The sequence below is a fragment of the Symphalangus syndactylus genome, chromosome 5, assembly GCF_028878055.3.
Source record: "Symphalangus syndactylus isolate Jambi chromosome 5, NHGRI_mSymSyn1-v2.1_pri, whole genome shotgun sequence".
NCBI lineage: Eukaryota > Metazoa > Chordata > Mammalia > Primates > Hylobatidae > Symphalangus > Symphalangus syndactylus.
In genome coordinates this window covers 57,763,740-57,791,129 of record NC_072427.2, presented here as the reverse complement: position 1 = coordinate 57,791,129, position 27,390 = coordinate 57,763,740, and the positions used below count along the sequence as shown (strand labels likewise).

At 39.6% G+C, this 27,390-nt stretch overlaps 1 protein-coding gene across 10 annotated transcripts in view; it reads left to right on the top strand.

Moving 5' to 3' along the window:
- The window catches only part of FMN1 (formin 1), a 441,973-nt gene that overhangs the window by 402,757 nt on the left and 11,826 nt on the right, over positions 1–27,390 (top strand). For 9 of the 10 annotated variants that reach the window (XM_055278579.2, XM_063640268.1, XM_055278582.2 and 6 more), the window contains one exon: positions 3,731–3,880. In XM_055278579.2, the coding sequence (XP_055134554.2) occupies positions 3,731–3,880 (150 nt within the window). Of the gene's footprint in view, positions 1–3,730; positions 3,881–5,712; positions 5,826–27,390 lie in introns of those variants that run through there. The other variant, XM_055278581.2, reaches the window with a different exon arrangement.

Genomic DNA, 27,390 nt, shown 5'->3' with positions numbered 1-27,390 from the left:
AAGGCATGCATGTAAGACAATAAGTGGATGTGTTCCGCTCTGGGTCTCAGGACTGTAAAAGTAAAACAGTTCACTTCGCTACAGGCTCTTTGATGTAATCATTGTCTGTACTTTAAAAACGTTTGGCCGAATTAAAAAGATACAAATCAGACAGAGAATTATAGCAGAGAGAAAAGGGGTCAGGGACTAGTTTGCAGTGAAATAAAAAAGTTATATAAAACCAAACATAGGATTAGAAATCAATCTTTTAAAAGTTGAGAGCCATTTTAGAGCTATCTGCTAACAAATAGAAATTTTAAATCGCATGATTGACCTTTGTTTCCTGTATATTAGAGAAAATTCTCCTGGTTGTTAAATATCAGCAATTTTCTTGTCTAAATTACAAAAGATTTTCAGTGGTCAGCCTCTGTGAATCAAAACTGAATTTAAAATGAAAGGAGTTCTGTCTAGGAAAGACAACAATCTAGGCCTTATCAAACCATTGCAGGTTCATATTCTAGCTTTTAGCTTTTTCTTAAACAGTGGAATAACAATGAAATCAAATAAGGCACACTGGTATTTTTTTTTGTTTTTTTGTTTTTTGAGACGGAGTCTCGCTCTGTCGCCCAGACTGGATTGCAGTGGCACAATCTCGGCTCACTGCAAGCTCCACCTCCCAGGTTCACGCCATTCTCCTGCCTCAGCCTCCTGAGTGGCTGGGCCTGCAGGTGGCCACCACCACGCCTGGCTAATTTTTTGTATTTTTTTTTTTTTTTTTTTTTTTAGTAGAGACGGGGTTTCAACGTGTTAGCCAGGATGGTCTCAATCTCCTGACCTCGTGATCCGACCACCTTGGCCTCCCAAAGTGCTAGGATTACAGGCGTGAGCCACCATGCCCGGCCAAATAAGGCACATTCTTGAAGTGACTTTATCTTTGTCAAAGCTGCTGAGTGCCAAAGCCAGGCCATTCTCTGGGACTCTGTTTACTTTGGTTCTTCTGAAGATATTCACTTGCTTTCTTAGTTTCCAAAACACGTAGGGAAAAAAAGGCTGAAATTTAGTATTTTTTTTTAGTGTTTCCGCCCCTTTAAGGGAGAGTAAGCAAGCAGTACTTCACAAATCCCCAGGGAGAGAGGCAAGGAGGGCAATGGTTAGCTTCAGTTTAGAGTTGGGAAAATCGAGGCCCACAGGAGGATGACGTGTTTTTCTTAGGCTGTGCAACAACCACCAAATCACTCTTGTCATTCTCTGAAACTGCACCAGGATTTGCAATATGTTGATCTCACAGTCTAGACTCCAGGTAATGCCAGAGGTGTCAGGTGTTCCATGAAGCACAATAACTGGACTTCACTGTATTTTGCTGGAAAATCAGAAGATAAGTTGTTCCTGTAAATACTAGAAATGAAAGACTTTCCCTTCCCCATGAATGCTCAAATAAATATGTATCTGTATAGAAGGTAAGCATAAGAAAGAAAAAATAATCACATGCCCTCCCTGGGGTAGTGCATGTTATGTGTGATACAGAGGACACCTGTGTCTAAAGTAGAGAAGGGTGGGGGAGAACGACTATTTTTGTCTCTTAAATGCCTGTGTTATTGAGCATGAGGAACAGAAAGGTAAAGCAGACAGAGCATTTCACAGAAAATCAGGGGACCTGAATTCCAGGCCCAACCCTACCAGTGACTAACGCCACGCAGTCTTTCCAGGTCTCTGTTTTGTCATCTAGAAAGTCTTTTTTTTTTTTTTTTTTTTTTTTTGAGACGGAGTCTTGCTGTCGCACAGGCTGGAGTGCAGTGGCGCGATCTCGGCTCGCTGCAGGCTCCACCCCCTGGGGTTCACGCCATTCTCCTGCCTCAGCCTCCACAGTAGCTGGGACTATAGGCACACGCCACTTCACCCGGCTAATTTTTTGTACTTTTAGTAGAGACGGGGTTTCACTGTGTTAGCCAGGATGGTCTCGATCTCCTGACCTCATGATCCGCCCGCCTCAGCCTCCCAAAGTGCTGGGATTACAGGCGTGAGCCACCGCGCCCGGCTGTTTTGTCATCTATAAAATGATAATTTGGGCAAGTCATCCTGTAAATTCCTTCCCATTCTAAAGTCCTGTGACTTTATAGGAAATGAATGCCTGTTCCTATAGGTTACATAACTCTCTACTTATGTATTCCCATGCTATAGTCAAAATAATTTTCATTTAAGTGAAATAAAGTTACATGCTATAGAGTGTACATTTGGTTTTACCAGTGTTTGGACTGCCATGGAAATAAGGGTTATGTCTGGGGCAAGAGTGGACATTGCCACGTTCTTCCCTTCCTGGTTTTTCTTGCCATTATGTATGTTTGGAATTATAATAGAGTCCCATAAGAGATTACTGCAGTTATTGCCTTTCTCCACTTATGCACTTCCAGTCTTTTAATAACTGGGAGCCAAAATTCCCTGACCAGTAGTTTTAATTTGCATTAAAAACAGATTTATTCTTTACAGAAGCACAAAGAATTTATGGGACTCAGAGCTGCAGCTCTAGCTTGGATCTCGCCTAATCGTAGCCATGGAATCAATTAACAGTTCATCTGTGAAATGTGATAAAATCTTATGAGATACATATTGCCCAATAACTGAGAACGAGATGAAAGTATGCTCCATAACAGTAACGGAGCTTCAGGGGTTTTACAATCGCCGTTGAATAGAGTTCTATTAGAAAATCAGTATTCAGGATGGCCACACAAAAGAAAAAAAAAAAACGCTGTGTCTGAACAGATGATAGAGCATTGAGTAATAAACCTGGCCAGCCATTCCTGCTTTGATTAGTTTCCAACACCCTAGAAAAGGGGGTCATTTATTTAAGTGTTCTTGCTCATGGCAAATGAGCTTGTGAGGCTTGGGGTAGGTGGGGGTGAGGGGAAAAGATTGAGTTCAAAGCTGTAAATTGCTGCAAAGCTAGTGCCTCCAAGAAGGGCTGCTTGGGAGGCCCAGGTAGTCTGTTGTGCAGTGAGCCTTGCTGGGATAGGTCTTACTGATATCTGGGAATCCATTCTGGAAAAGTGGGATTCTTTACTGACCAGATTGGGGATCATTTTTCCAAGATCAGAAATGGTTTTTCTTCCAAAACTTGCCATGCCTACAACTGTATCTGTTTTTGTACATCGGTGGTTTGTATTCTTGTATCATATTAAGCTTTAAAAGGTAGCCCTCCTAAAGATCATATCACCTACATCTCTTATTTTACCCTTGAGAAAATTGAGAGTCAAAGATGCTGAGTGATTGACCCAAGATTACAAAGCCAGTATATGCCAGAATAAGGATAGAATGGATTTTCTTGCTTTTCTGTGAAACATTTGACAGATTAGTTATTCCTAATGAGTTATCGAACTGACCGCTGCTAATGCTGCAGTGTGTCATCCGCCTTACATGTAATCACTAAACATAAAATGAAGAGCAGGGAAGAGACGGGGATCTGAGATGAAGAACAAACTCAAGACATTTTACCTACACAACCCCAGAAATTATACATGCTGATTTCATACAGATAAGATGTGCCCAGGAGCATCCCAATCAAATTCCATTTTTTGGCAAATCAGTTTGAGGAAATAGATTTTCTGAGGCTTACAATAAACTTCAGTAACTATGAGCCCCCAGCTTCTACAGAATAAACACACGGGAAACTGCCCCCAGCATCCCACCTCTAATGGATTTTAGTGTTGACAGTTTCTCACCCTCTACCTCATTCCATTTTCCCCCCTACCTGTTGCAGTTTTGAAACAACAGTAGGATATTTTGGGATGAAGCCAAAGTCTGGTGAGAAGGAAATCACACCCAGCTACGTGTTTATGGTGTGGTACGAGTTCTGCAGTGACTTCAAGACAATTTGGAAACGGGAGAGTAAAAACATATCTAAAGAAAGGTAAGGTTCAAATAAAGATTTTAATGCCTCCTTCAGGAGCCTAGGAAACTGCACTCTTAAACCTATCAAAGTGTGTCTATTTCACACGTGTCAATGTTTTCTTTCGGATCAAGTGGTCATTGAGGAAGGACTTTTGCCTCAGGGATTGTAGGGAAATTCGGGGAAAGCTTGCTGTCCACACAGGCAGATACGCTCACATGATCTGATAAGTTACACTTTCTTAACCCCTTCCAATTACTAGCTAGTAAATGAAAGGAGGGTTGTGCTAATTTGCAACAGATTGCTTCTCTGTGTATTTTCATGTTGGCCCAGGCTAAATGAGGCAGCCTTGCTGTCGCAGACAGTATAGACAAATAAAAGTGAATGCTTTTCCCATTAATATACTGAACTTGCATCAAAGGAAAATCTCTGTGACTCAGGCCACACTTCACACAGCGTGGAAGCCCCGCATTGGATTTACAGCGCCACTTCTGACTCCCTGTATCCTGCTGCAGACATCAAACTGTGTGCCGCTCAGCCTCATTGCAGCGCCCGATTTTATTAGCTGGGGGTAGAAGAAAAACCTCTACTCGGAATATAGACTGGGATGTGTGTGTGTGTGTGTGTTCGTTTTCCTTAGAGAGATTGAATTTGCCCCTATTTATCCGAAAAAAAGCATTTCTGCCTGATCATTTTTGTGATTGGGTTGCCACTGTTCTGGAAGGGGTGTCATGGATTTAAACTTTAAACAGGTCTTACTACTATTCCTGTGGAACAGATGTATGAGAATGGCATTCAAAACAGAGTGGAAGGAGACAAAAAATTCCGCAGCATAAGGAAAATGATATATTTCATTATAGCATCTACATTTTCCTAACCTTTGAGGCCTGACATTCCATAATTCAGTATTTTTATTCTTCACTTTGTAATCAAAAGATATATACGTAATATATTTATAGACACATCACAACCTACCCTAATATATTTCACCTTAAAACAGTAGTAAGAGGATCAAAATTGTGAGATTTTTGACCTGGTATTAGTCTCTAAGTATTTTCTCAGGGAGCTAAAAAAAGAGAAAGGCCTTCTTTCTTTCCAAGGAAGTTAAAGAGCTTTAAAAACGTTTATCTACACATCTTCCCATCATTACTTCTTTGGGAACATGGGAATTAAACTGAGTATATCCATTATATAGATAAAACTGAAGCAGAGAAAAGTACCATTGTTGAGAAAATAGGTCATTGATAATAACATGAAAAAAATCCGAAAAATCTTGGCACCGAACCCACAGCTCTTACCCTGCAATCACTTATTTAGCCCTTTAAAGTAAGCTAAAATTAGTTTCTCTGGAATCATTTCTCATATGAAAATGCTGTTCTTAAAACAGCATAGGAGCTGGCCAGTCTGCCCTCCAGGTCCACACACCTTGAGGCTGGGACATCCAGCAGTGGGCCTGGAATGTACAGCTTTTACTTCAGAATTTGCACCTCAGATTTTGAGCACAGTCCTTAGTATATTTGTCCTTGGGGCCCTAAAAATGGTCTAAAACAAACAAAAGACCAACAGAGAAGGCAATTAATTGCTTTATATGTTATCTTCTGTTGAAATAACTGTATTCCAAATTAAAGAGTGTTCTCTATCATAGAAGTTAGATCAAAGAAATTGTGAGTCTGTCATAGAGGTGGTATCCAGAAGTCCTTCAAAATGACAGTATCTCTGATTCCCAGCCACGGGCATTTGTCGCATTGCTTCCTGGGTGCAGCTGTTGAATTGCCCGCTTCACACTCTGTAAACCAACCCCTTTACAGGGTCATGACCTCACAAGACCCTTTTCGGTTCTTCTCATTTCACAGTTTCAGGGGACCCTTCATTCCAGCCATGCTCTGTGAGGATGGATCACCAAGGTTTCTACCCTAAAACAACACCTCTGAAAGTTGATGATGGCTAATAAAATATTTCTGGAGGCAGCAGCATGGTTAGGAAAATCTGTGTGTTAAGAAATATTAGCACATTATGTGTATTACTGCTCAACCATTTAAACAAACTGCTTAATATCCAGGGTTTTCTTAAAATCCTGGAGTGAGAACTTTGTTAAAGTGTTCTCTATCTGCTAAAGATTTTAGCTTCTTGCCTGTTAGAATCACACACATTCATTACGGTAAAATAAGCAAATTAACTGGAATTTTTCTATTAAATGAGAAACACTATAATTGCTTTGTTTACATCTATTTAATGGTATTTGATATTATAGTTTCAATTATACTTTCCCCAGAAACCCAATATATCCCAACAACACTAAACATCAGGATGCAACATAACATCATTAAGAAGGGCACCCTAAAAAATAAAATTCATAACCAAAATAAAAACCTGACAATGTGTAATTATAAAGAAAAAAACTAGTTTAGGATCTCATCAGAAAAATTCAGCTCACTTAATTTTTAAATATATTTGAAAGCCAACTAAGTGCTCAAAATCATTGGAAAAATTAATCAGTAGTAGCATTTTCAAAGGGACAGTTTTCATGGAAAATAGCGTTTTGTTTAAATTCTACTTCCAAATGAAATGGAAGTGTTGAAAACTACTTAGGCCACTGGAGGTTAATTTTAGGCGGTGGAGAATATTTACTTTTCCTACTTAGGATAGTTTTCATGAGTACACATTAGTTTGATGCAAAATTGACATGAATGTATCTTCATAACAAGATAACAACTTCCCCTCATAAAATCCAGAATAATCTCTAAACATACAAATGACCACATAAAAATATCCTAAGTTCTTGTGACTTGTGAGTGAACAATAATCTTATTAAACTAGTGTCAGGGCACAACTCTGTGGCTCAGTAGAAGAAACAATATTTCACTGGGGAATATGGTTTACCTGGAGATTAACTGTATCTTTGGAAGAGCAATCTACTGTGTCATGGTATATTAATGGCTTTCCATTTTCCTTGGCATTCAAGCCAATCTTAAGCAAAAGAGCAAACTTCTGAGCCCAGGCACAAATCCAAAAGCACCACTTTCTAGACGTGCAGTCTGTGACCCACACAGTCATCATGCTGCCCCTGGTATCAGGACTCATCTTTCAGTGAAGCATCCCAGTCCCTTCTCTTATCCCTTCTGAATATGTGCAGTGCTGAGCAGTGTAAAAAAAGACCTGGAGACAGCTGAAAACAGGCATTTTTACCCTTCACCCCGCCACCCCCTCACCCCCATTAATTGGCTGTGTGATCTTGGGCCGGTCACTTATTCACTGGGAACCCAACTGTCACATGTGTAAAATGTATGTATTAGGATGAAGCAGGAACTAAATGGTGACTATGAGCTCTTCTAGCTCAAAATCTCTATGAATCTAGAAACTACTGTTCTAATTTTCTGAGGAACTGTGTGTTTCACTTCTGCCATAGTGCCCCTCACCTTTGCTCTTGAGCTATAGGTACTATACTGGAAGATATTTCAAGCAAGGACTTGCAGGTGAGTTGGGAGAGAGATTAGGTGCCAGAAAGAATTTTCATTGCCCTCTTGGAATTGGTAAATGTCTATAGCTACCTTGCCTCACCTGAACCCCCAGTTCTTCTCGTAAAATACTAATGTCGGCCTTTGTTTTGTTTTCTTTTGAGCCATTCAGGCTAGAATGCCATGATGCAATCATAGCTCACTGCAGCATTGACCTCCTGGGCTCAAGCGATCCTCCTGCCTTAGCCTACTGAGTAGCTGGGACTACAGGTGTGCATCACCATACCTAGCTAATTTTATTTTTTTATTTTTGTAGAGACGGTGTCTCACTGTGTTGCCCAGGCTGGTCTCAAACTCCTGGGCTCAAACAATCCTCCTGCCTTGGCCTCCCAAAGTGCTGGGATTACAGGCATGAGCCACCATGCCTGATCCTAATGTTGTTCTTGAAAATCACGTTTTTTTATGGAGCATGTACACAAAACGTTTTTTTTCTCTGCTCATCTGTATCCAACATTGCATTTATGATGTATCATAATCCAAGGTTTATTTTATCCTCGGAAGCAACTTTGCCTCACTTTTACCTTTTCATGCACTTTTGTATTTGTACCTCCTGATATCCAAACATTCAATGAATTTTTGGTACACATGTTTCTTCCACCTGTTAAATCAATAGATTATCCAAGTATATGCATAACTGCAAGGAGGTAACCTAATTTTTGCTGATACCTTTATTGGCTATTCTTTACTCTTTTTTTTTTTTTTTTTTGGCTGCAGAATTATTCTGGGTGATGGGACCCTTACTTACAAAACATTCCACCATTTAGGATATCCTAAGACTGCCCCCACATATGCCCACGCATGCACATGAACCACTGCCTCCCACAAAATGAGCTGTGAATTTGCAAAAGGTACAGAAGGCCTAGGGGAGTCATGACTCCAGGAATAAAGTCTGGGCATATAATTCACCCTGAGCCAAAGCAAACTTTAAAAGTGCCATTTAAAAACCCCGTAATGGGTAAGTAATGAGTGAATTAGAAGTTTGGTGAATTTTATGTGAAATGAAAATAAGAAATTTCACTATACTCATAGCTATAATTTACACCATAGGGGAATGGATAGTTACCTTGTTTTTTCTTTTGGGGGTGGGGGGACTGTTTTTTTATTACCCAGCCACCTACCAATAGGGTTTTTGTTTTAAGTATATTACTTGCTGTTGTTATGGGTGATTATGGAACTGCTGTACCCTTGACAGAAGATAGTTCAAAGCTGTTGTGAGGCTATCCTGAAAGCTGTTATCAGAGCTCCCTACTGCTCAGCTCACTTTAGGACCAAGAGTTGGGGACTTAGAGACGCTGTCACTCAATCCACAAGCCACTGACTGCAGTGTAGACACTATGGGAATTCTTTTCTTTACATGATAAACTTATTCCTAGAAAAAGCTCCATAAATACATTTTTATTTATTGAATTCTGCTTTCCTACTGACATACATACATGATAATTTCAGTAACTTGTAACATGTTAACTTTCTTTTCCTTGCCCTGTGTTATGTAGTTAAATGGCTTGTATTCATTTAACCACTAAAGAGCTGCTTATTTTTAAAAATCCCTTAATAATACAATCACCCTCTAATTAATTGTCAAAACTTTGAATTTTCCTAAATCACATTTGAAAATGGTTCTGTGCAAATACACGAACAGTAAATGCCCCAAGACCTAACTGATAAACAGAATTATCATAATCACAAAGAACAGCTGGGCCCAGTGGCTCATACCTGTAATCCCAGCACTTTGGGAGGTGGAGGCCGGTGGATGACCTGAGGTCAGGAGTTCAAGATCAGCCTGGCTAACATGGTGAAACCTCATCTCTACTAAAAAATGCAAAAATTGGCTGGGTGTGGTGGTGCACACCTGTAATCCCAGCTACTCGGGAGGCTGAGGCAGGAGAATTACTTGAGCCTGGGAGGTGAAGGTTGCAGCGAAGCAAGATTGCGCCACTGCACTCCAACCTGGGCAACAGAGTGAGACCGTCTTTAAAAAAAAAAAAAGAAAAGAAATCACAAATAATAAAACCTGCTTATTCCCCAAGCAATAAATTTAAAACTACGTCTGCAAAATTAAAAATATGCCATGAATAAGTCTTAAGGTCTTTGATCTTTCTTAGAAGTGCATAGAAGAGCCAGGCGCGGTGGCTCATGCCTGTAATCCCAGCACTTTGGGGGGCCGAGGCGGGCGGATCCAGAGGTCAGGAGATAGAGACCATCCTGGCTAGCATGGTGGAGCCCCGTCTCTACTGAAAGTACAAAAAATTGGTCATGCGTGGTGGCGGGCGCCTGTGGTCCCGGCTGCTCGGGAGGCTGAGGCAGGAGAATGGCGTGAACCCGGGAGGCGGAGCTTGCAGTGAGCCGAGATCGCGCCACTGAACTCCAGCCTGGGCGACAGAGCGAGACTCCATCTCAAAAAAAAAAAAAAAAAAAAAAAAGTGCATAGAAGAAAACGCTGACGTATGCTGCCTTCTCTCTGCTTTGGCTACCTAAAAGGCAAGGGCCCCTTGTCCTATGATCACGTGACTTGCTTCACCTTATCAATCACAAGATTCACCCTCCTTACCCTGCCCCCTTGTCTTGTATGTAATATCAGCGCACCCAGCTGTTCGGGGCCACTACCGGTCTCCGCCTCTTGATGGTAGTGGTCCCCCGGGCCCAGCTGCTTTCTCTTTAAAAAAAAAAAAAAAAAAAAAATGCCATGAATAAGGAGAGAGGATAAACTAAAAAACTGTAAGAATTATAGGATCATTGGTTTAAAAAACTATACACACCTCTTGGCCCTCTTTCCTCTGAAAGCATCATTCCATCTCTTCCCTTCTAACTTCTTTTAAAAGAATGATTTACGTTCATTTCCTTTTTCATACCACACACTCCTTCCTGTCTCAGTAAGGATAATGTCTTGGCTGCCATAACAGAGACCAAAATAACTGTTGCTTAAACAAAGGAAAAATTAATTTTCCTGCTGTATAACAATCTGAATGCAAGGAGTTTGGATGTCAGGAACCCAGTTTTCTTCTCTTTTGTGGCTGCCATCCTTAAGGTAAGGTCCTTATTCCCAACGTGTAAGGGGGCACATGTAAGGTCTGCTACCATTGCTGCTGAGTTCCTGCCAGTGGGAAGGGGACTGCCAACCTTTCCTTTTCATATTAAATAGCATGGGCTAGAAGGTGCACACATCACTTCCACTGTATCCCATCGGACAGAACTTAGTCTCATAGCCATACACAAGGGAGACCAGGAAATGTAGGCTTAGCTGGGAGCCATGTCCCTGCTAAAGACTCATGGTTTCCTTTACTAAAGGAAGCAGGAGAACTGCATATTGAGGTTGTTACTAGACTGTGTCACATTTCCTAATTGTGAAATCAGATGACTCCTCCTAACTAACTCTTTGCACTGCTAGTTTTTTTGGTTTTGTTTTTTTTTTTTTTGAGAGGGAGTCCTGCTCTGTTGCCCAGGCTGGAGTGCAGTGGCGCAATCTCGGCTCACTACAGGCTCCACCTTCTGGGTTCACCCCATTCTCCAACCTCAGCCTCCCGAGTAGCTGGGACTACAGGCGCCTGCCACCATATCCAGCTAATTTTTTTTTTTTTTTTTTTTTTTGTATTTTTAGTAGAGACAGGGTTTCACTGTGTTAGCAAGAATGGTCTCAATCTCCTGACCTCGTGATCCGCCCGCCTCGGCCTCCCAAGGTGTGCCACTGCTAGTTTTTCACACTGATGGTAGTTTCCTCCATCGAAATGCCTCGTTGCTCTGATAGTATATTGGGTCTCTCTGCGAAGGTGACTACTCCCCTTCTTCATCTCCCTCCTTAGCTCCTCTGTTTCTTCTATTGCTTAAGTGTAGGCCTTCCCCAAGGTGAATCTCAGTGTTCCTCTTTTCTGCTCTGTACTCTCTGTATAGCTAGTCCCAACTATTTTCACAGCTTCACCTATCACCTCATTGCCAAGGCCTCCCAAGTTTTAGACCTAAATTTCCTACTGCACACTAAACAGTATACCCAACCTTCATCTGCAATTCAATATGTCTCAGTTGGAAATTATTCTATCTCAAGTAAGGCCTATTCCTCTCAGGCTCCCTAACTTTAAATTGCAACACTATCCTCCTTCTAGTAGCAAAAGGCAGGCTGGAAATGAGAATTGTCTTTACTGCTACAAGATTTATTTTTCATCTATTACTGACTCTTTATAGTTTTGCCCCCTTAATGGTGATTGTTCTTTACCCTGTATTTGAGGTGTCTCTGCTCTAATTCAGGACTCTATCATCTCTCACTTGGATTATTGAAACATCCTTCTAACTCTTCTCTCTGCCTAGAGGTTTTCTATTTCCTCTTTAAGTGTCCCTGAATGTTGCATCCAATTATCTTTCCAAAACAGAAGTTAGATCATAGTTATCTCTTTAAACATATTCTGTGGTTTTCCATTGCTCATGAAATAAAGGGAAGATAATTAGCCATGGTTGGTACTTTAATTTATTAATGTATTAAGTTCTCACAACGGCCCTGAAAAAAAAAAAAAAGGTTTATCGCTATTTCACAGCTAAGCATGAGAGAGTAAATGAATTTTCAATGTCATAGTTTCATTAATAAACAGAATGAGGATAAGAACCTAGGTCTTTTTTTTTTTTACACTGAAGCTTGAGCTCTTTCAAGAACTTCATATTCTCTCCCAAATTATAGCATGGCCCTCTGAGAACCTGCCCTAAACTCACTCTTCAGCCTCATTTCATATAGCCTCATCCCTCCCTGCACCTACTATGACCACTCACTGTCTCACACCTGCACTTTCTTTCCTTGTGTTCTCATTGGATAATTTCTTCATACTGCGTTGCCCCCCATTATTTCCTGCTGATTGAAATAGAGTCGTCCTTCAAGGACTGCCTCCAGAAACCAGGTTCTGTAGAAATTTTCTGAAATCTCCCTTAATAAAAGAATTAGCTTTTCCTGTGGGCTCTGACAGCATTTTCTTCCTACGATCCTTTAGTATTTAATTCATTCCAACTTGTTATTTTAGCAGTTTATGTATATCTTTCCACTTTTAGTACACAAGCCTGTTCTTTGCCGTGTCTTGTATGGTGCATTCTCCAGCACACAGCTGGATATTGAAAGAGCATTGAAGATCCTGGCTGGTGTAAGAGTTTGGAGGAAGAAATGATCCAAAGAAAATGTGGAAGCTACAGGGAGCTTTGAGAAAACACTTAGCCATAATCAGGACCACCCTAAGGAGATAGTTTTAGAGGTGATTCAGAAGCCAGTGGGGCAGTGTTAGAGATCAGCAGCTCCCAAACCTGGCAGATCTTCCAGGTCACCTGGAGGTCATTGTAAAAATGTAAACAGATCCACTGAATCAGAATACCAAAGGATAGAGTCTAGAAATCTGTGGTTGTAGAAACTCCACAGAGATGGCAGAGCAAGAACACATTTTGTGTTTAGTTTTCCTTAATAAATGCCTTGGCTTCACCATCCTCTTGTTTACATGTACCAGGTAGGCTTTGGAGATCAGAGATTGACACCTTCCTAGTGATTCTTATGTTCAGCCAAGTTTAGGAACTCCTGGGCTCAGGTGATCTTCCAGTTCTCTTCCAACCCGGACTTCCTGCGATTTTAAGTAGAAAATGAGCTGGGCATTGACAGCAGATGAATTTGGCTACATAGACATAAATAGGCAGACCTGGGTGACTCAACACACTTCTGGAGGAATCATGCAGTGTTATTCCTGGGATCAGCCTAACTAACTGCCCTCTTCTCTGTGCTTCCTTCTTTGAGTGCTTGGTCTACTCCAGTCTCTTGTGTATTTGCACATTCCTATAATGTAAATTTGCAGCACTTAATTTAAACACATAGAATCATGTGTCACTTAACTAGTGGGATACATTGTGAGAAATGTATTGTTAGGTGATTTCATCATTGTGCAAACGTTATAGAGTGTACTTACACAAACCTAGATGGTGTTGCCTACTTCACACCTAGGCTATATGGCATAACCTAGTGTTCTTAGGCTACAAACCTGTACGGCAGGTTACTGTACTTAACATAATTGTAACACAGTGGTATTTGTGCATCTAAACATATCTAAATACAGAAAAGGTACAGTAAAAATATAGTATAAAAGATAGAAAATGGTACACCTGTGTAGGGCACTTAACCGTGAATGGAGCTTGCAGAATTGGAAATTGCTCTGGGTGAGTCAGTGAGTCAGTGGTGGGTGAATCTGAAGGCCTAGAATATTACTGTACCCTACTGTAGATATTATAAACGCTGTATATTTAGGCTACACTAAATTTATTTTTATAATAAAGTAGTTGTGCCACAACATTATGATGGCTATGACTTCACTAGGCAATAGGAGTTTTTGAGCTCCATTATAACCTTATGGGAGTGTGTGACTCTACTTTAAAACTACTATAATATTTACATAAAGGTATGATTTAAAAATATGATGTCTCAAGTGATATACAAACTATGAAACTATTCTGGAAAAATTTACTGATCACATACAGTGTCCTTCATGAAGCTTTCTCCAATCTGTGTGAGCTGTCTTATCTCCAGAATTTTGGGGGTTTACTGTATCTTCAATTTTGGCATTTAATGATGTGGTTTTTTATTCATTTGGTTATAGGCACTTTCTCTTTTAGATAAATCATAGGCCCCTAGAAGATAATTACAATGTCTTGTACCACTTTGTTTTCTCTGTAGCACCTTGTTTTTCCCTATATATAGTAGATGCTGAGTTAATATTTGTTGAACAAATAAATAATCACTGTGTTTCTTTTTGCCATGTTGAAATTGATTGCAAGATTTGCTGTCTGCTGCTGATAGATGAAAAATCTTGTTTATTTGGGTTTTGGTGGTAGAAGTCCCTAAATGTATCCCATATGGGTTGCTTTTGCCCAAGAATCTAAAATCTTAATAGCTTTGTTAAAGAGAATAGACATGTTCAGAACAAGAAAGATTAGTTAATGGAGTAAAACAATCGCCAGCTCTGTTCTTGACTGTATTACTTTCAATTTGTTTAGAAAAAAACAAGGAAGTGGAGATCCTTTGGATTCATGGCTATGCCAAGCCTCAAACCTCTTTGGAGCTCAAATCAAAACCTTAGAGAGCATCTGTCCACACTCTATTTCCCTAGCTTGGCAGAGAACAATGGAAACCTAAAGTATGTCTCCTTCATTCAGCCTAGAATATTTCTAAATTACTTATCTGTGGGACTCCTGACAGCTCCTGCCTTGGGCAGAGATGCAACAGGGGGCTGCCTGGGTAGAATGATTTGAGGGGCGCCAGAGAGACTCCCTACTCCAGACAATCTTCCCTGTTTCCTCACCCTTTTGTTCCAGTCACCCATGCAAACATGCTGTCAGTGCTAGTTTTTGGTGAGACTCGGTAGGTGGTAGAGGTTTCAAAACCAAAAGAGCGGGGAGCTTGCGTCTGCTAGCACATGCACGTCTTCATTATCTGGATTGGAAATGTCTCGCAGAGACTAATGCATTTCAATTAAATTTGCAAATTTATGACACAGGGCTGATTTCAGTTTTCAAACTGTCTCCCAGACTACTCTCCCTAAATGAGGAAATGAATGCGATGCTGTTACCTTTCACTCTGCACCTAAATCGCCGGGTCGGCTCTGGGTGTTATGTCTACTAAGTGCAGAGTGATTGGCTTTAACTGATCATGCATTCCAGGGCAAGTCCAGGGCTCCCCAACTTCAACTCCCCTGTGGCCTGGGGGAGAAGCTCTGCAAACGGAAGAGGCCTTTGTTCTGCAATTAATCACTTGAAGTCAAAGTATGTTTGGGTACTACAAGTGATAGCTCACAAAAACTATGAAGTGGCTGATCTGTGTAGCTGGTGAAATGCATGCAGTCTCTAAGAGAAGTTTTTTACTTTTAAATACGAAAATATCTTAGGAATAGAGTAGGGAAAATTGTCAGATTTAGATTTGACAAAGTACACAATTGGACAAAGTAGAAGTGATATGCTAATTTATCATGGAATATCTTTCTTTTTTTAAGAGACAAGGTCTCATTCTTTTGCCCAGGCTAGAATGCGGTGGTGTCTTCATAGTAACCTCCAATTCCTGGGATCAAGTGATCCTCCTGCCTCAGCCTCCTAACTAGTTAAGACCACAGGCACACATCATCATGCCCAACTCATTTTTTAAAAAGCATTTTTTAGTTGAGAGGGTCTTGTTATGTTGCCCAGGCTGGCCTTGAACTCCTAGCCTCAAGCAGTCCTCCTGCCTCAGCCTCCCAAAGCACTGGAATTACAGGTGTGAGCCACCATGCCCAACTGGAATAACTTTTAAAGGCTAAATTCTGGTGTGTTAGGAGCTAAGCCTAAGATTACTTTCTGCTGGTATTCTTACTTTCCTGCTGGTCTGTTTTATCATGGCTGTAGCAAAACTGACCTGGGAGGCACAGGAGGTGGTTGGTGCCAGAGTGGTCAGGGCCGAAGGTCAGACTCTGAAGAGAAAATGAGCATGGAAGAGTGTGTCTCTCTAAGTATGTGGCCCTGTTGGCCTGCCTGGGATAAATGAACTTGGGGTTACCCATTATTTCTTACTGTTTATGGCTCTTTTCTCTTAGTTTTATTTTTCCACCCTTTGGAAACGTTCCGCATAGGCTAGTCAATGATGTTTTCATCAGCTGCTGCAGCAAGGAAAAAATTTCCCTTTAAATTGAGAAATTAATGAGTTTGTTGTTTTTTTTCTTACAGTAGAGAGTGACTTTACTTATTTCATTGACTTTTATAGCAATTAACCTTGTGCAATAGTTGTGTCAGGAATTTAGAAATGCCTCGTGAGTGAATGTTGTCAAGATGGATAGAAATGAGAGTGGTCCTCACAGCCCTGGTCAGGTCTCTACGATCTCACTTCTTTAGAATCCAAGTTGGACATTAGTCCCTTTTCGCCTGGAGAAACAATTTGACTCTGTGAACTGGGGGCCGTACCCTGTATAGACTCAAGGAGTATCAAAAGACCTGAACAAACTATATAGAGTGGACAGAGCCTTACTTCTGATGTTCAGGCCACCAGGCAGTGGTTGGAGGGATGGCTGGACATAGCTATATCCCTCTGAAAGCATATTTAAAACAGCCCTTGTGGCGTTAATACCATCTATGCTTCAGGTAAGCCTAATGAGAAAAAGATCAAAATGTTGCCCTCAATCTTCTCCATTCAAAATGCCATAAACCATGTGATATTGAGCTTTCTGAGGCAAGGAAGCCATTTCCATGATGCCCGTAAGTCTATATGCTATTCCTTGTGCCTTGGCCTGATGTGACTTAGTTCAAAGCTGCCAGGAGATCATGGCAAAGGAGTGAATATTCACTCCTTTTTGTATTTCATCCTTGAAGCTCTATATATCCCTTTTCTGACTTTTTCTTCTGAAGGGAGACCATAAGAGTGTCATTATTTGCTCATAGAAGCTGTCCCTGGTAATGACTGGTAAAGCAAAGCTATATTGGGTAGTCAGACCGGTGAGTCATTTATTTTACAGGTGTGATCTACAGTGAGGGCCAGTACCTTTTCTATACCACAGAAACCTTATTCACCACTCCAAAGGACCATAGGCCAGAATTGACTGAGCCAGTGGTAAAAATGTGTTTTTTGCATGTTCCTTTGTTTATCATGTTCCTCCGTGTATTTCTGAACAGTCATGAGAATGAAGAGCTCTTGCATTTATTAGAGAGATTCTGAACTCCTGTCTTTACATTTAGGGTAAATCCAGTGGTGCAGCAGCTTGAACCTTCAGTTTTTATCATCCTACTTTTTAGGGAACGTGGACATTTCCTGTGGCATGCTGACTTAAAGGCATATCACTTGTTGGCACACAGAGCATACCTTATCCATTCTTTAGACCATTTTTAACTTCTTTCTTTAGCAACGAGAGATATTAAAATCTTTTTTTAAAGAAATTCTTATTATAGCTGGTCAGATCTCATGTGTTTCCCAAGATGCCTTTCATGAACCATATTCCCTCAATGTGTCTCTTTTCTTTGCCTTTGTCTGCCAATATTTCGAAAGCCCTTAACTTTTAATGGCTTGGATGAAGAAACATACATGATCTGAGTCAAGCGGTGCTTAATTTTAGTCACACTGTACTAGATAGCTGGTAGGGCTTTCTTTTTAAAGCTAGTAGCACTAGAGGCCAAAAGTTTATTCCTCTGCTCCTGAAGTCACCTCTCAGTCCTGTTGTCTACAATACAAAAGCAAGTAATGTATTAACAAAAATGCCGTGATAATATTACTAGATTGTATTTTCTCTACTGACTGAAATGAACCAATCATTATTATTTAGGAGAATTTCTAACATATCCCCCATAGGTGTTTAAAAGATAATGCTATTTTTCAGGGGCCAGTTGCCTATTTTTAAACACTAAAATTAATCCCATAGGTTAGAGTGTGAACCCCAACCTGAACCATGATTTGAGACCTGTTGTGTCCAGACACCAGTCATCAGCCCAAATTCCTTTTTTTCATTAAAAATATAACTTAGCCTTTGTCTGGGCTTGGTGGCTTACACCGGTAATCCTAACACTTTGGGAGGCCGAGGCAGGTGGATTGCTTGAGCTCAGGAGTTTGAGACCAGCCTGGGCAACATGGTGAAACCTCGTCTCTACAAAAAAAAAAAAAAATATATATATATATATATATATGTGTATACATACACACACAGACATATATTTGTGTATATATATATACACACACACACAGATGTGTATATCTATACACATGCACACACACACCTAGCATCATACTTTAGAGTTACTCAAAAGTTAATAGGTTGACAGTCTTATTACAGTTCACACAGATAAGTTGAATGCGAAAGAAGGGAAACGAGGATGAGCAGATGAACCTCCCCCCGCCAAAAAAAGTTAATTGCAGTCACAGAATTAAGTTGGGAGAAGCCATAGGCAAGGTGTAATAAGATAGCTTTATTTAATTTTCATTCTGAAGCTGTTAAAAGCAAAGGAGGCAAATAGATATTGGAAAGTTGCATAGGGCAGAAATTAGGGAGATCAAGCAAAATTCCAGAAAAGACCATAAATAAAATGAATCATAATGAAACGTGAGGCAATCTCTGCCTTTATGAGAGGAAAGTAAATGGGTGCCCCACTTATTTCCACAGTCTGGTTCATCTGGATCTGTCCCCACTGTGCCTGTCTGTGTTTGCCAGACACTGGTGATCTCACCGGCTTAGAACTTACCTGGAAAGTAACAAGCAGAGGAGAGTGGGAAAGCTGGCCATGTTGTGATTTTTGTAGATTTGATGTTTTACTGGAGCCCAAAATCTGAAATCTTGTGGTTAAGGCTGTCAGAAGAATCATCCCCTTGTCTTCTTAAATCAGTTGTCTATCTCTAAGATATTCATAGTTCTTTAGGAAGAGGCTTTCTGTTGGCTTCTGTTGTCTTTCTCCTGAAGAGGAAGGTGTGTTTTGTTTTGGTTTGGTTTGGTTTGGTTTGGTTTGGTTTGGTTTGGTTTGGTTTTTGTTTTCCCCCCTGGGAGCTTCAAAAGGTTCTGTTAAAAAAAAAAAAAAAAAAAAAAAAAAAAAAAAAAAAAAAAGCTCTTTTTGTCTAAATAAAAACATAAATCATCAATGTATAAAACAAAGTAAAGCTTTTCTAACTGAAGCAGAGCTTGCCAACATTGGCATCTAGAGGATCCCCTAATTCTGCCTCTTCTCCCTGAAACACCTTTGCTGAAGGTTAAAGCTCTTTGAAAAATAGTTTACAAACACTGCTCCAAACTATTGGATTTTCCAGTAGTGAAAAGGAGTGTAAAGCAGCCTGAACACTCTTATCTGCCCCATTTCCTCCATATCTCATTTATCTTTTGATTGGCTGGTGTGCTGGATCCCTGTGGTCAAAAATAAAAGCACTTCTGTTATTACAAACTTCATGATGATTTCAGTATCTTCTGCCTTGTACAACACAAACCAGTGAAATACTGAATGTCAAAAGAATAAAGACATTGTACTTCCTCAGTCTCACAGATGGCTAGATTCTGAAAATTGACTTGATTTAGCTACAGCCGTATGCCTCTAGCCTGTAGAAAGCCCACAGTATGCCATAGGCTTTCCCAAAAGATGAGGCTATAACAGTGGGGAGCCTAAATCTCTCAATGGAAAGGCATGCCACCTCAACTACCTTTTTTTTTTGAGATGGAGTCTCGCTCTGTCGCCCAGGCTGGAGTGCAGTGGCATGATGGCAGCTCACTGCAAGCTCCCCCTCCCCGGGTTCACACCATTCTCCTGCCTCAGCCTCCTGAGTAGCTGGGACTACAGGCGCCTGCCATCACATCCAGCTAATTTTTTGTATTTTCAGTAGAGACGGGGATTCACTCTGATAGCCAGGATGGTTTCGATCTCCTGACCTCATGATCCACTTGCCTCGGCCTCCCAAAGTGCTGGGATTACAGGCATGAGCCACCACACCTGGCCAGGTTACAGTCAACTTCTACAGAGTCAAGACTAGGCAAGAACATCAGAGGACATGACTCACTTTCCCATCTTATACTTGTGTCTTTCCTCAGTAGACGTTGGCAGCACTTGGTATTTACTGGGGTTCCCAATAACTCCTTAGGGAGCATATGCATGATAATGAGAAAGAGGAAAAGATAAAGTTTTCAGAAATTTTACTGAGACATTTATGAATTGAGAATATATATTTTCTTTCTCTGACATGTTTGTATGTTTTTTTCCTATATTTCCAAATTATTTTGTAAGGATTGCCATATAACCTTTTTTTTTTTATTTTTATCAATTCAGGAGGTACATGGATTTGTGCAGGTTTGTTACATGGATATATTTCATAGTGGCAGGGTTTGGGCTTCTACTGTATCCACCACCCGAAGAGTGAACCTTGTACCCAATAGATTATTTGTTGACCCTCACTGTCTTCCCACTCTCCCCACCCCTAGCATCTGTTATTTCCCTCTATATGTCCATGTGTAACCACTGTTTAGCTCCCACTTATAAGTGAGACCATGCAGTATTTGAATTTCTTTTTCTGAGTTATTTCACTTAGGATAATGGTCTGCAGCTCCATCTATGTTGCTGCAATGGAGGTGATTTCATTCTTTTTATGACTGCATAGTATTTCATGGTGTATGTGATCCACATTTTCTTTGTCCAATCATCTACTGATGGACATTAGAGCCAATATCTAGGCCAGAAACAAAAACAAGTCCACAAACAATGAGGAGGTTGAGCATGTATGCAGCTAGAAACTGTCTAACGAGCAAATTTTCTTTGATTAACTGCAAAAAGCCCTTACCTCCTAAGTGGGAGAAATAAATTCCAGACTTGGGACAAAGTTACATAACCTCACTGAGTCTTAGTCTCCTTGTGGGCAAAGTAATGTGGATACTTTTAAGTGTCTTGGAATCTATAGGTAAGATGACATGTGTAAATATTTAGCACATTTGGGTGGCCTTGAGCATCTTTTCTTCTTCCTTATTTAAGACTCAGATTTTAGTTATTTCTAGCCTTCTGCTAGCTTTTGAATGTGTTTGCTCTTGCTTTTCTAAATCTTTTAATTGTGATGTTAGGGTGTCAATTTTGGATCTTTCCTGCTTTCTCTTGTGGGCATTTAGTGCTATAAATTTCCCTCTACACACTGCTTTGAACGCGTCCCAGAGATTCTGGTATGTTGTGTCTCCTTAAGCTGATTAGCAACTTCAGCAAAGTCTCAGGATACAAAATTAATGTACAAAAATCACAAGCGTTCTTGTACACCAATAACAGACAAACAGAGAGCCAAATCATGAGTGAACTCCCATTCACAATTGCTTCAAAGAGAATAAAATACCTAGGAATCCAACTTACAAGGGATGTGAAGGACCTCTTCAAGGAGAACTACAAACCACTGCTCAATGAAATAAAAGAGGATACAAACAAATGGAAGAACATTCCATGCTCATGGGTTGGAAGAATCAATATCGTGAAAATGGCCATACTGCCCAAGGTAATTTATAGATTCAATGCCATCCCCATCAAGCTACCAGTGACTTTCTTCACAGAATTGGAAAAAACTACTTTAAAGTTCATATGGAACCAAAAAAGAGCCTGCATCGCCAAGTCAATCCTAAGCCAAAAGAACAAAGCTGGAGGCATCACGCTACCTGACTTTAAACTATACTACAAGGCTACAGTAGCCAAAACAGCATGGTATTGGTACCACAACAGAGACATAGATCAATGGAACAGAACAGAGCCCTCAGAAATGATGCCGCATATCTACAACTATCTGATCTTTGACAAACCTGACAAAAACAAGAAATGGGGAAAGGATTCCCTATTTAATAAATGGTGCTGGGAAAACTGGCTAGCCATATGTAGAAAGCTGAAACTGGATCCCTTCCTTACACCTTATACAAAAATTAATTCAAGATGGATTAAAGACTTATATGTTAGACCTAAAACCATTAAAATCCTACAAGAAAACCTAGGCAATACCATTCAGGACATAGGCGTGGGCAAGGACTTCATGTCTAAAACACCAAAAGCAATGGCAACAAAAGCCAAAATCGACAAATGGGATCTCATTAAACTAAAGAGCTTCTGCACAGCAAAAGAAACTATCATCAGAGTGAGCAGACAACCTACAGAATGGGAGAAAATTTTTGCAACCTACTCATCTGACAAAGGGCTAATATCCAGAATCTACAATGAACTCAAACAAATTTACAAGAAAAAAACAAACAACCCCATCAAAAAGTGGGCAGAGGACATGAACAGACACTTCTCAAAAGAAGACATTTATGCAGCCAAAAAACACATGAAGAAATGCTCCTCATCACTGGCCATCAGAGAAATGCAAATCAAAACCACAGTGAGATACCATCTCACACCAGTTAGAATGGCCATCATTAAAAAATCAGGAAACAACAGGTGCTGGAGAGGATGTGGAGAAATAGGAACACTCTTACACTGTTGGTGGGACTGTAGACTAGTTCAACCATTGTGGAAGTCAGTGTGGCGATTCCTCAGGGATCTAGAACTAGAAATACCATTTGACCCAGCCATCCCATTACTGGGTATATACCCAAAGGACTATAAATCATGCTGCTATAAAGACACATGCACACGTATGTTTATTGCGGCACTATTCACAATAGCAAAGAGTTGGAACCAACCCAAATGTCCAACAACGATAGACTGGATTAAGAAAATGTGGCACATATACACCATGGAATACTATGCAGCCATAAAAAATGATGAGTTCGTGTCCTTTGTAGGGACATGGATGAAACTGGAAAACATCATTCTCAGTAAACTATCGCAAGGACAAAAAACCAAACACCGCATGTTCTCACTCATAGGTGGGAATTGAACAATGAGATCTCATGGACACAGGAAGGGGAACATCACACTCCGGGGACTGTTGTGGGGTGGGGGGAGGGGGGAGGGACAGCATTAGGAGATATACCTAATGCTAAATGATGAGTTAATGGGTGCAGGAAATCAACATGGCACATGGATACATATGTAACAAACCTGCACATTGTGCACATGTACCCTAAAACCCTAAAGTATAATAAAATAAATAAATAAATAAATAAATAAATAAATAAATAAATAAATAGAAAAAAAAAAAAAAAAAAAAAGACTCAGTCGGCTAATCCGTAACTAGAACTACACTTCTAAATGTTTTTATAGTTTTTTCCCAAGGATAAATGCAAAAAGCAATCATTTTATAACTCTGAGTATTTACTAAACATTTAAACTGTTTAAGGCAGAAAAACAAAGGTTATCAATGCACGTCATTTGTCACATAGATACTTACTAAGAACTGACTTGTGCATGGTACAGTGCTGGGTAAAGGAACAAGGAGAGGTCCCAAATATGGATAAATCCTGCTCATTGTCCTCAAGTCATTCCAATGGTTTAAGAAAAATAAGACACCTACTCAGTTCTAAGACGAAATGCCTTAAGCACCTTAAGAGAGGCACAAAGTGCTTTGTCACTTAAGAAAAGAGCAATTACTTCTGGCTAAGAGAGATGAAGGAAGCTTTCGTGACTTTGACACTTAAGCTGTAAATAGAAGAATGGGAAGAATTTGAATGCATGGAAATGACTCAGACAGTCATTGAGGGAACAGTAAAAGCAAGATGCAAAGATGAGAAAAAGCCATGTACAAAGAATGTAAGTCATTTGGGTGGGTCATGGAACACATGGAGTGAGGTGAAGGAAAAGATGCTTGATCAGTAATCACATATAGTATTTTCTTTAATTTTTATAGCAACAATGTTATTAGGTGTGGTATTATTCACACTTTAAAGAGATGAGGAAATTGAGGTTTGGGGGTTACGTGACTTACCCAAGGATTCTCAGCTAATTAAACCAGCATACTATGAATACAACAGATCTGGGTCTGAAAAGGTAAGATAGACAAGTAAACTAGGTTTATAACGGGGGAGATTGTATTGCCAATCCAAAATCATAAGATTTTGAATCCTATGATACAGTCCAGGAATTGGCAGACTACAGCCTATGAGCCAGATCTGGCCCACTACCAGTATTTGTCAATAAAATCTATCAGAACACAGCATAGCCTGGTTGTTGATGTATTTTTCTGATGACTGCTTTCACACCGCAACAGCAGAATTAATTTATTGTCCAGTGCACAAGTAAGAATGTTGAATTCATTGTAACTAACGTGTGCATGTGGGCAGGGAGATGGGATTACTAAAGGTGTGTTTTAAGCAAATTGTATAACATTAGCTAAATAAAGAGCTAAGCTACTCAGCCACTTACAGATGCCAACAAGTATGTGATTAATATGAAGCAAGATATTTTTATTTGAAGCATGGAAGAAAAAGCATATTTTTTAAAGGTCTGAGTTGGTAGATCTGTAAGTATTTACTATTTTGAAGATTTTTTGAAGAAATTTTAAAAATAAAAATATAAAAGATAACATATCACACCCATGTTCCCACTACCTAGAATTATAACTATTAACCTTCATCATATATTCTTTAAGATTTTAAGTTTAAAAATGAAGTATTACAGATAAAATGAAATTCTACTTGGCATATTATTGCCAGTGTCATTCTCTTCCCAGATCTTTCTAGCAATAACCTCTATCATGAAATTACTGAGTATCTTTCTAGTCTATTTTGAATACTTTTATATGTGTGTATCCATATATAACTACAGATAGATGTCTGTATGTATGGGTTCAATTTAAAATTATACACACAACGTAGCATACTGCAGGCAAAGTAACAATAGCAGCTTACATTTATTCTGCTATTACTACCCGCCTGGAGCTGCACTGCTGTTACAGGACCCCACCACTTACCCAAAGCTAGCCTTTGGGTCAGGGGTTTCCTCACTATAGTCCCTTCTGTGGTTGCCAGAAAGATGTTACAGGACAGTGGTCCCAGTCCAGACCCCAAGAGAGGGTTCTTGGATCTCACACAAGAAAGAGTACAGGGCGAGTCTGCAGAGTACAGGGAAAGCAAGTTTATCAGGAAAGTAAAGGAATAAAAGAATGGCTACTCCATAGGCAGAGGAGCCTTGAGAGCTGCTGGCTGCACACTTTTGTGGTTATTTTTTGATGAAATGCTAAATAAGCGATAGATTATTCATGCCTCCCCTTTTTAAGACCATACAGGGTAACTTCCTATTGCCATGACATTTGTAAACTGTCTTGGTGCTAAGCGGAGTGTAGCAGTGAGGACGACCAGAGGTCACTACGTGGCCATCTTGGTTTTGGTGAGTTTTGGCCAGCTTCTTTACTGCAACCTATTTTATCAGCAAGGTCTTTATGACCTGTATCTTGTGCTGACCTCCTGTCTCTTCCTGTGTCTGAGAATGCCTTAGCCATCTGGAAATGCAGCCCAATAGATTTTAGCCTCATTTTACCCAGTTTCTATTCAAGATGGCGTTGCTGTGGTTCACATGCTTCTGACACTGTCTCAGTCCTCTGACTCCTATGTAGCATGCACTATTACTGTCATGTTTTTTTAAGAAATAAGGCACACAGAGAGTTCCCTTGTGCAGGGTCACACAGTTAATAAGTGATAGGGCTAAGAATTGATTCTGCAATCAGGCTTTGGAGCCTGAGCTCTTGACCATCATCATAGATGGCCTATTCACTGTATCACTGCAGGATTCTTACTCTCTCAGTATCATGCCTCTGATTCCTGTGATTGTTGAATTCATAGATCTAGTTCATTCCTTCTCACTGTTATACCCTATTCTGTTGAATGAATACAGTACATAAGCAGCATTGCACATTGCATGGTGGTTAAGACCTATGAAATGGGAATAGTAAAAGTTCCTATCTCACAGAGTTGTTGTGAAAATTAAGCTTAATTCAAATACAGTAGGTAGAACAGCACGTGATACAGATTAAGTACCCAATAAATGTTAGTTGTTATTTGCTATTGTCATATATCTATTACCCTATTGAACCTATTCATTAGGTTGTCTGCAGTTTTTCATGATTGCATATATTGCCACAGTGAAAGCTCTGTGTCTGTTTATAATTCTTTTTGGTATCTCCCTACAAGAAAACGTGATGGCTCATAGAGTGTACATGCTTTCAGTTTTACTTGAGATTGCCAAACCCAACTAGACCAATTTCTTCTCTCTAGTGCACTGTGTGGCACTTCCCATTCCCCTACAACCTCACAAACAGTTAATATTGTCTAATTATTTACATTTGCCAACCTGATAGGTAAGAAATACTATCATGCTGAATTAATGAATTTTTAATAAGTTGTATTGAGATAGAATTTACATGTTGTAAAATTCACCCTTTTAAAGTGTACAGTTCAGTACACATTAGTATCACTTCACTACACAGTGGTTTTTAGTACGTTTACAAGGATCTACAACCATTACTCTATCTGATTTTAGAGGAAATCTTTGACCGGTTAGCAATAACTCCCCATTTTGGGGAAACCCATGGTTTTGCTAACCTACTTTCTGTATGGATTTGCCTATTCTGAACATTTCATGTAAATAGAGTCATGTGTTTTTGTGATTGGCTTCTTTCACTTAGCGTAATGTTTTTGAGGTACATCCATGTTGTAGCATGTATCAGCAAATTCATTCCTTTTTATGGCTCAGTAATATTCCATTGTATGGATATACCACATTTAATTTATCCATCAGGTGATGGAAATTTGGTTGCTTCTACTCTTGACTATTATAAATAATAGTTCTATAAACATTCATATGCAAATTTGTATATAGACATCTTTTCAATTTTCTTAGTTATACATATATTTATGTACCTAGCAGTGGAATTGCTGAGTCATATGGTAATTCTGTGCTTAACATTTTGGAAAACTGCCAAACCATTTTCCAAAGCAACTGTGTAATTCTACAATCACATCAACAGTGTATAAGGGTTCCAATTTCTTCACATCTTCATCTCTAGTACTTGTTATTGTCTTTCTTTCTGATTCTAGCCATCCTAGTGGATGTGCAGTGGTATCCCATTGTGGTTTTGATTTGCATTTCCTGATGACTAATGACGTTGAGCATCTTTTTACGTGCTTATTGACCATGTGTACGTCAGCTTTGGAGAAATGTCTATTCAAATCCCTTGTCCATTTTTAGAAGAGGGGGTATAATTTGTCTTCTTATTGGAATTGTAAGAGTTCTTTATGTGTTCCAGACACAAGTCTCTATCAGGTATATGATTTAAAAATATTTTTCCCATTCTGGAGGCAGAGGTTGCAGTGAGCCGAGATTGTGTCACTGCACTCCAGCTTCGGCAACAGAGCAAGACTCCGTCTCAAAATATATGTGTATATATATATATATATATATATATATAAAATATATATATTTATATATTATATGTATTATATATAATATATAAATAAATATGCATATTATATAAATATGTATTATATATTATACATAATATATAAATATATTTTTTGAATGGGAAAAAAGATAACCTACAGAATGAAAAATATATATATATTTATATATTTTTTTCCCATTCCGTAGGTTATCTTTTTTCCCATTCTGTAGGTTATCACATCTTAATTGATGTGAATTGGTGAATTTTAA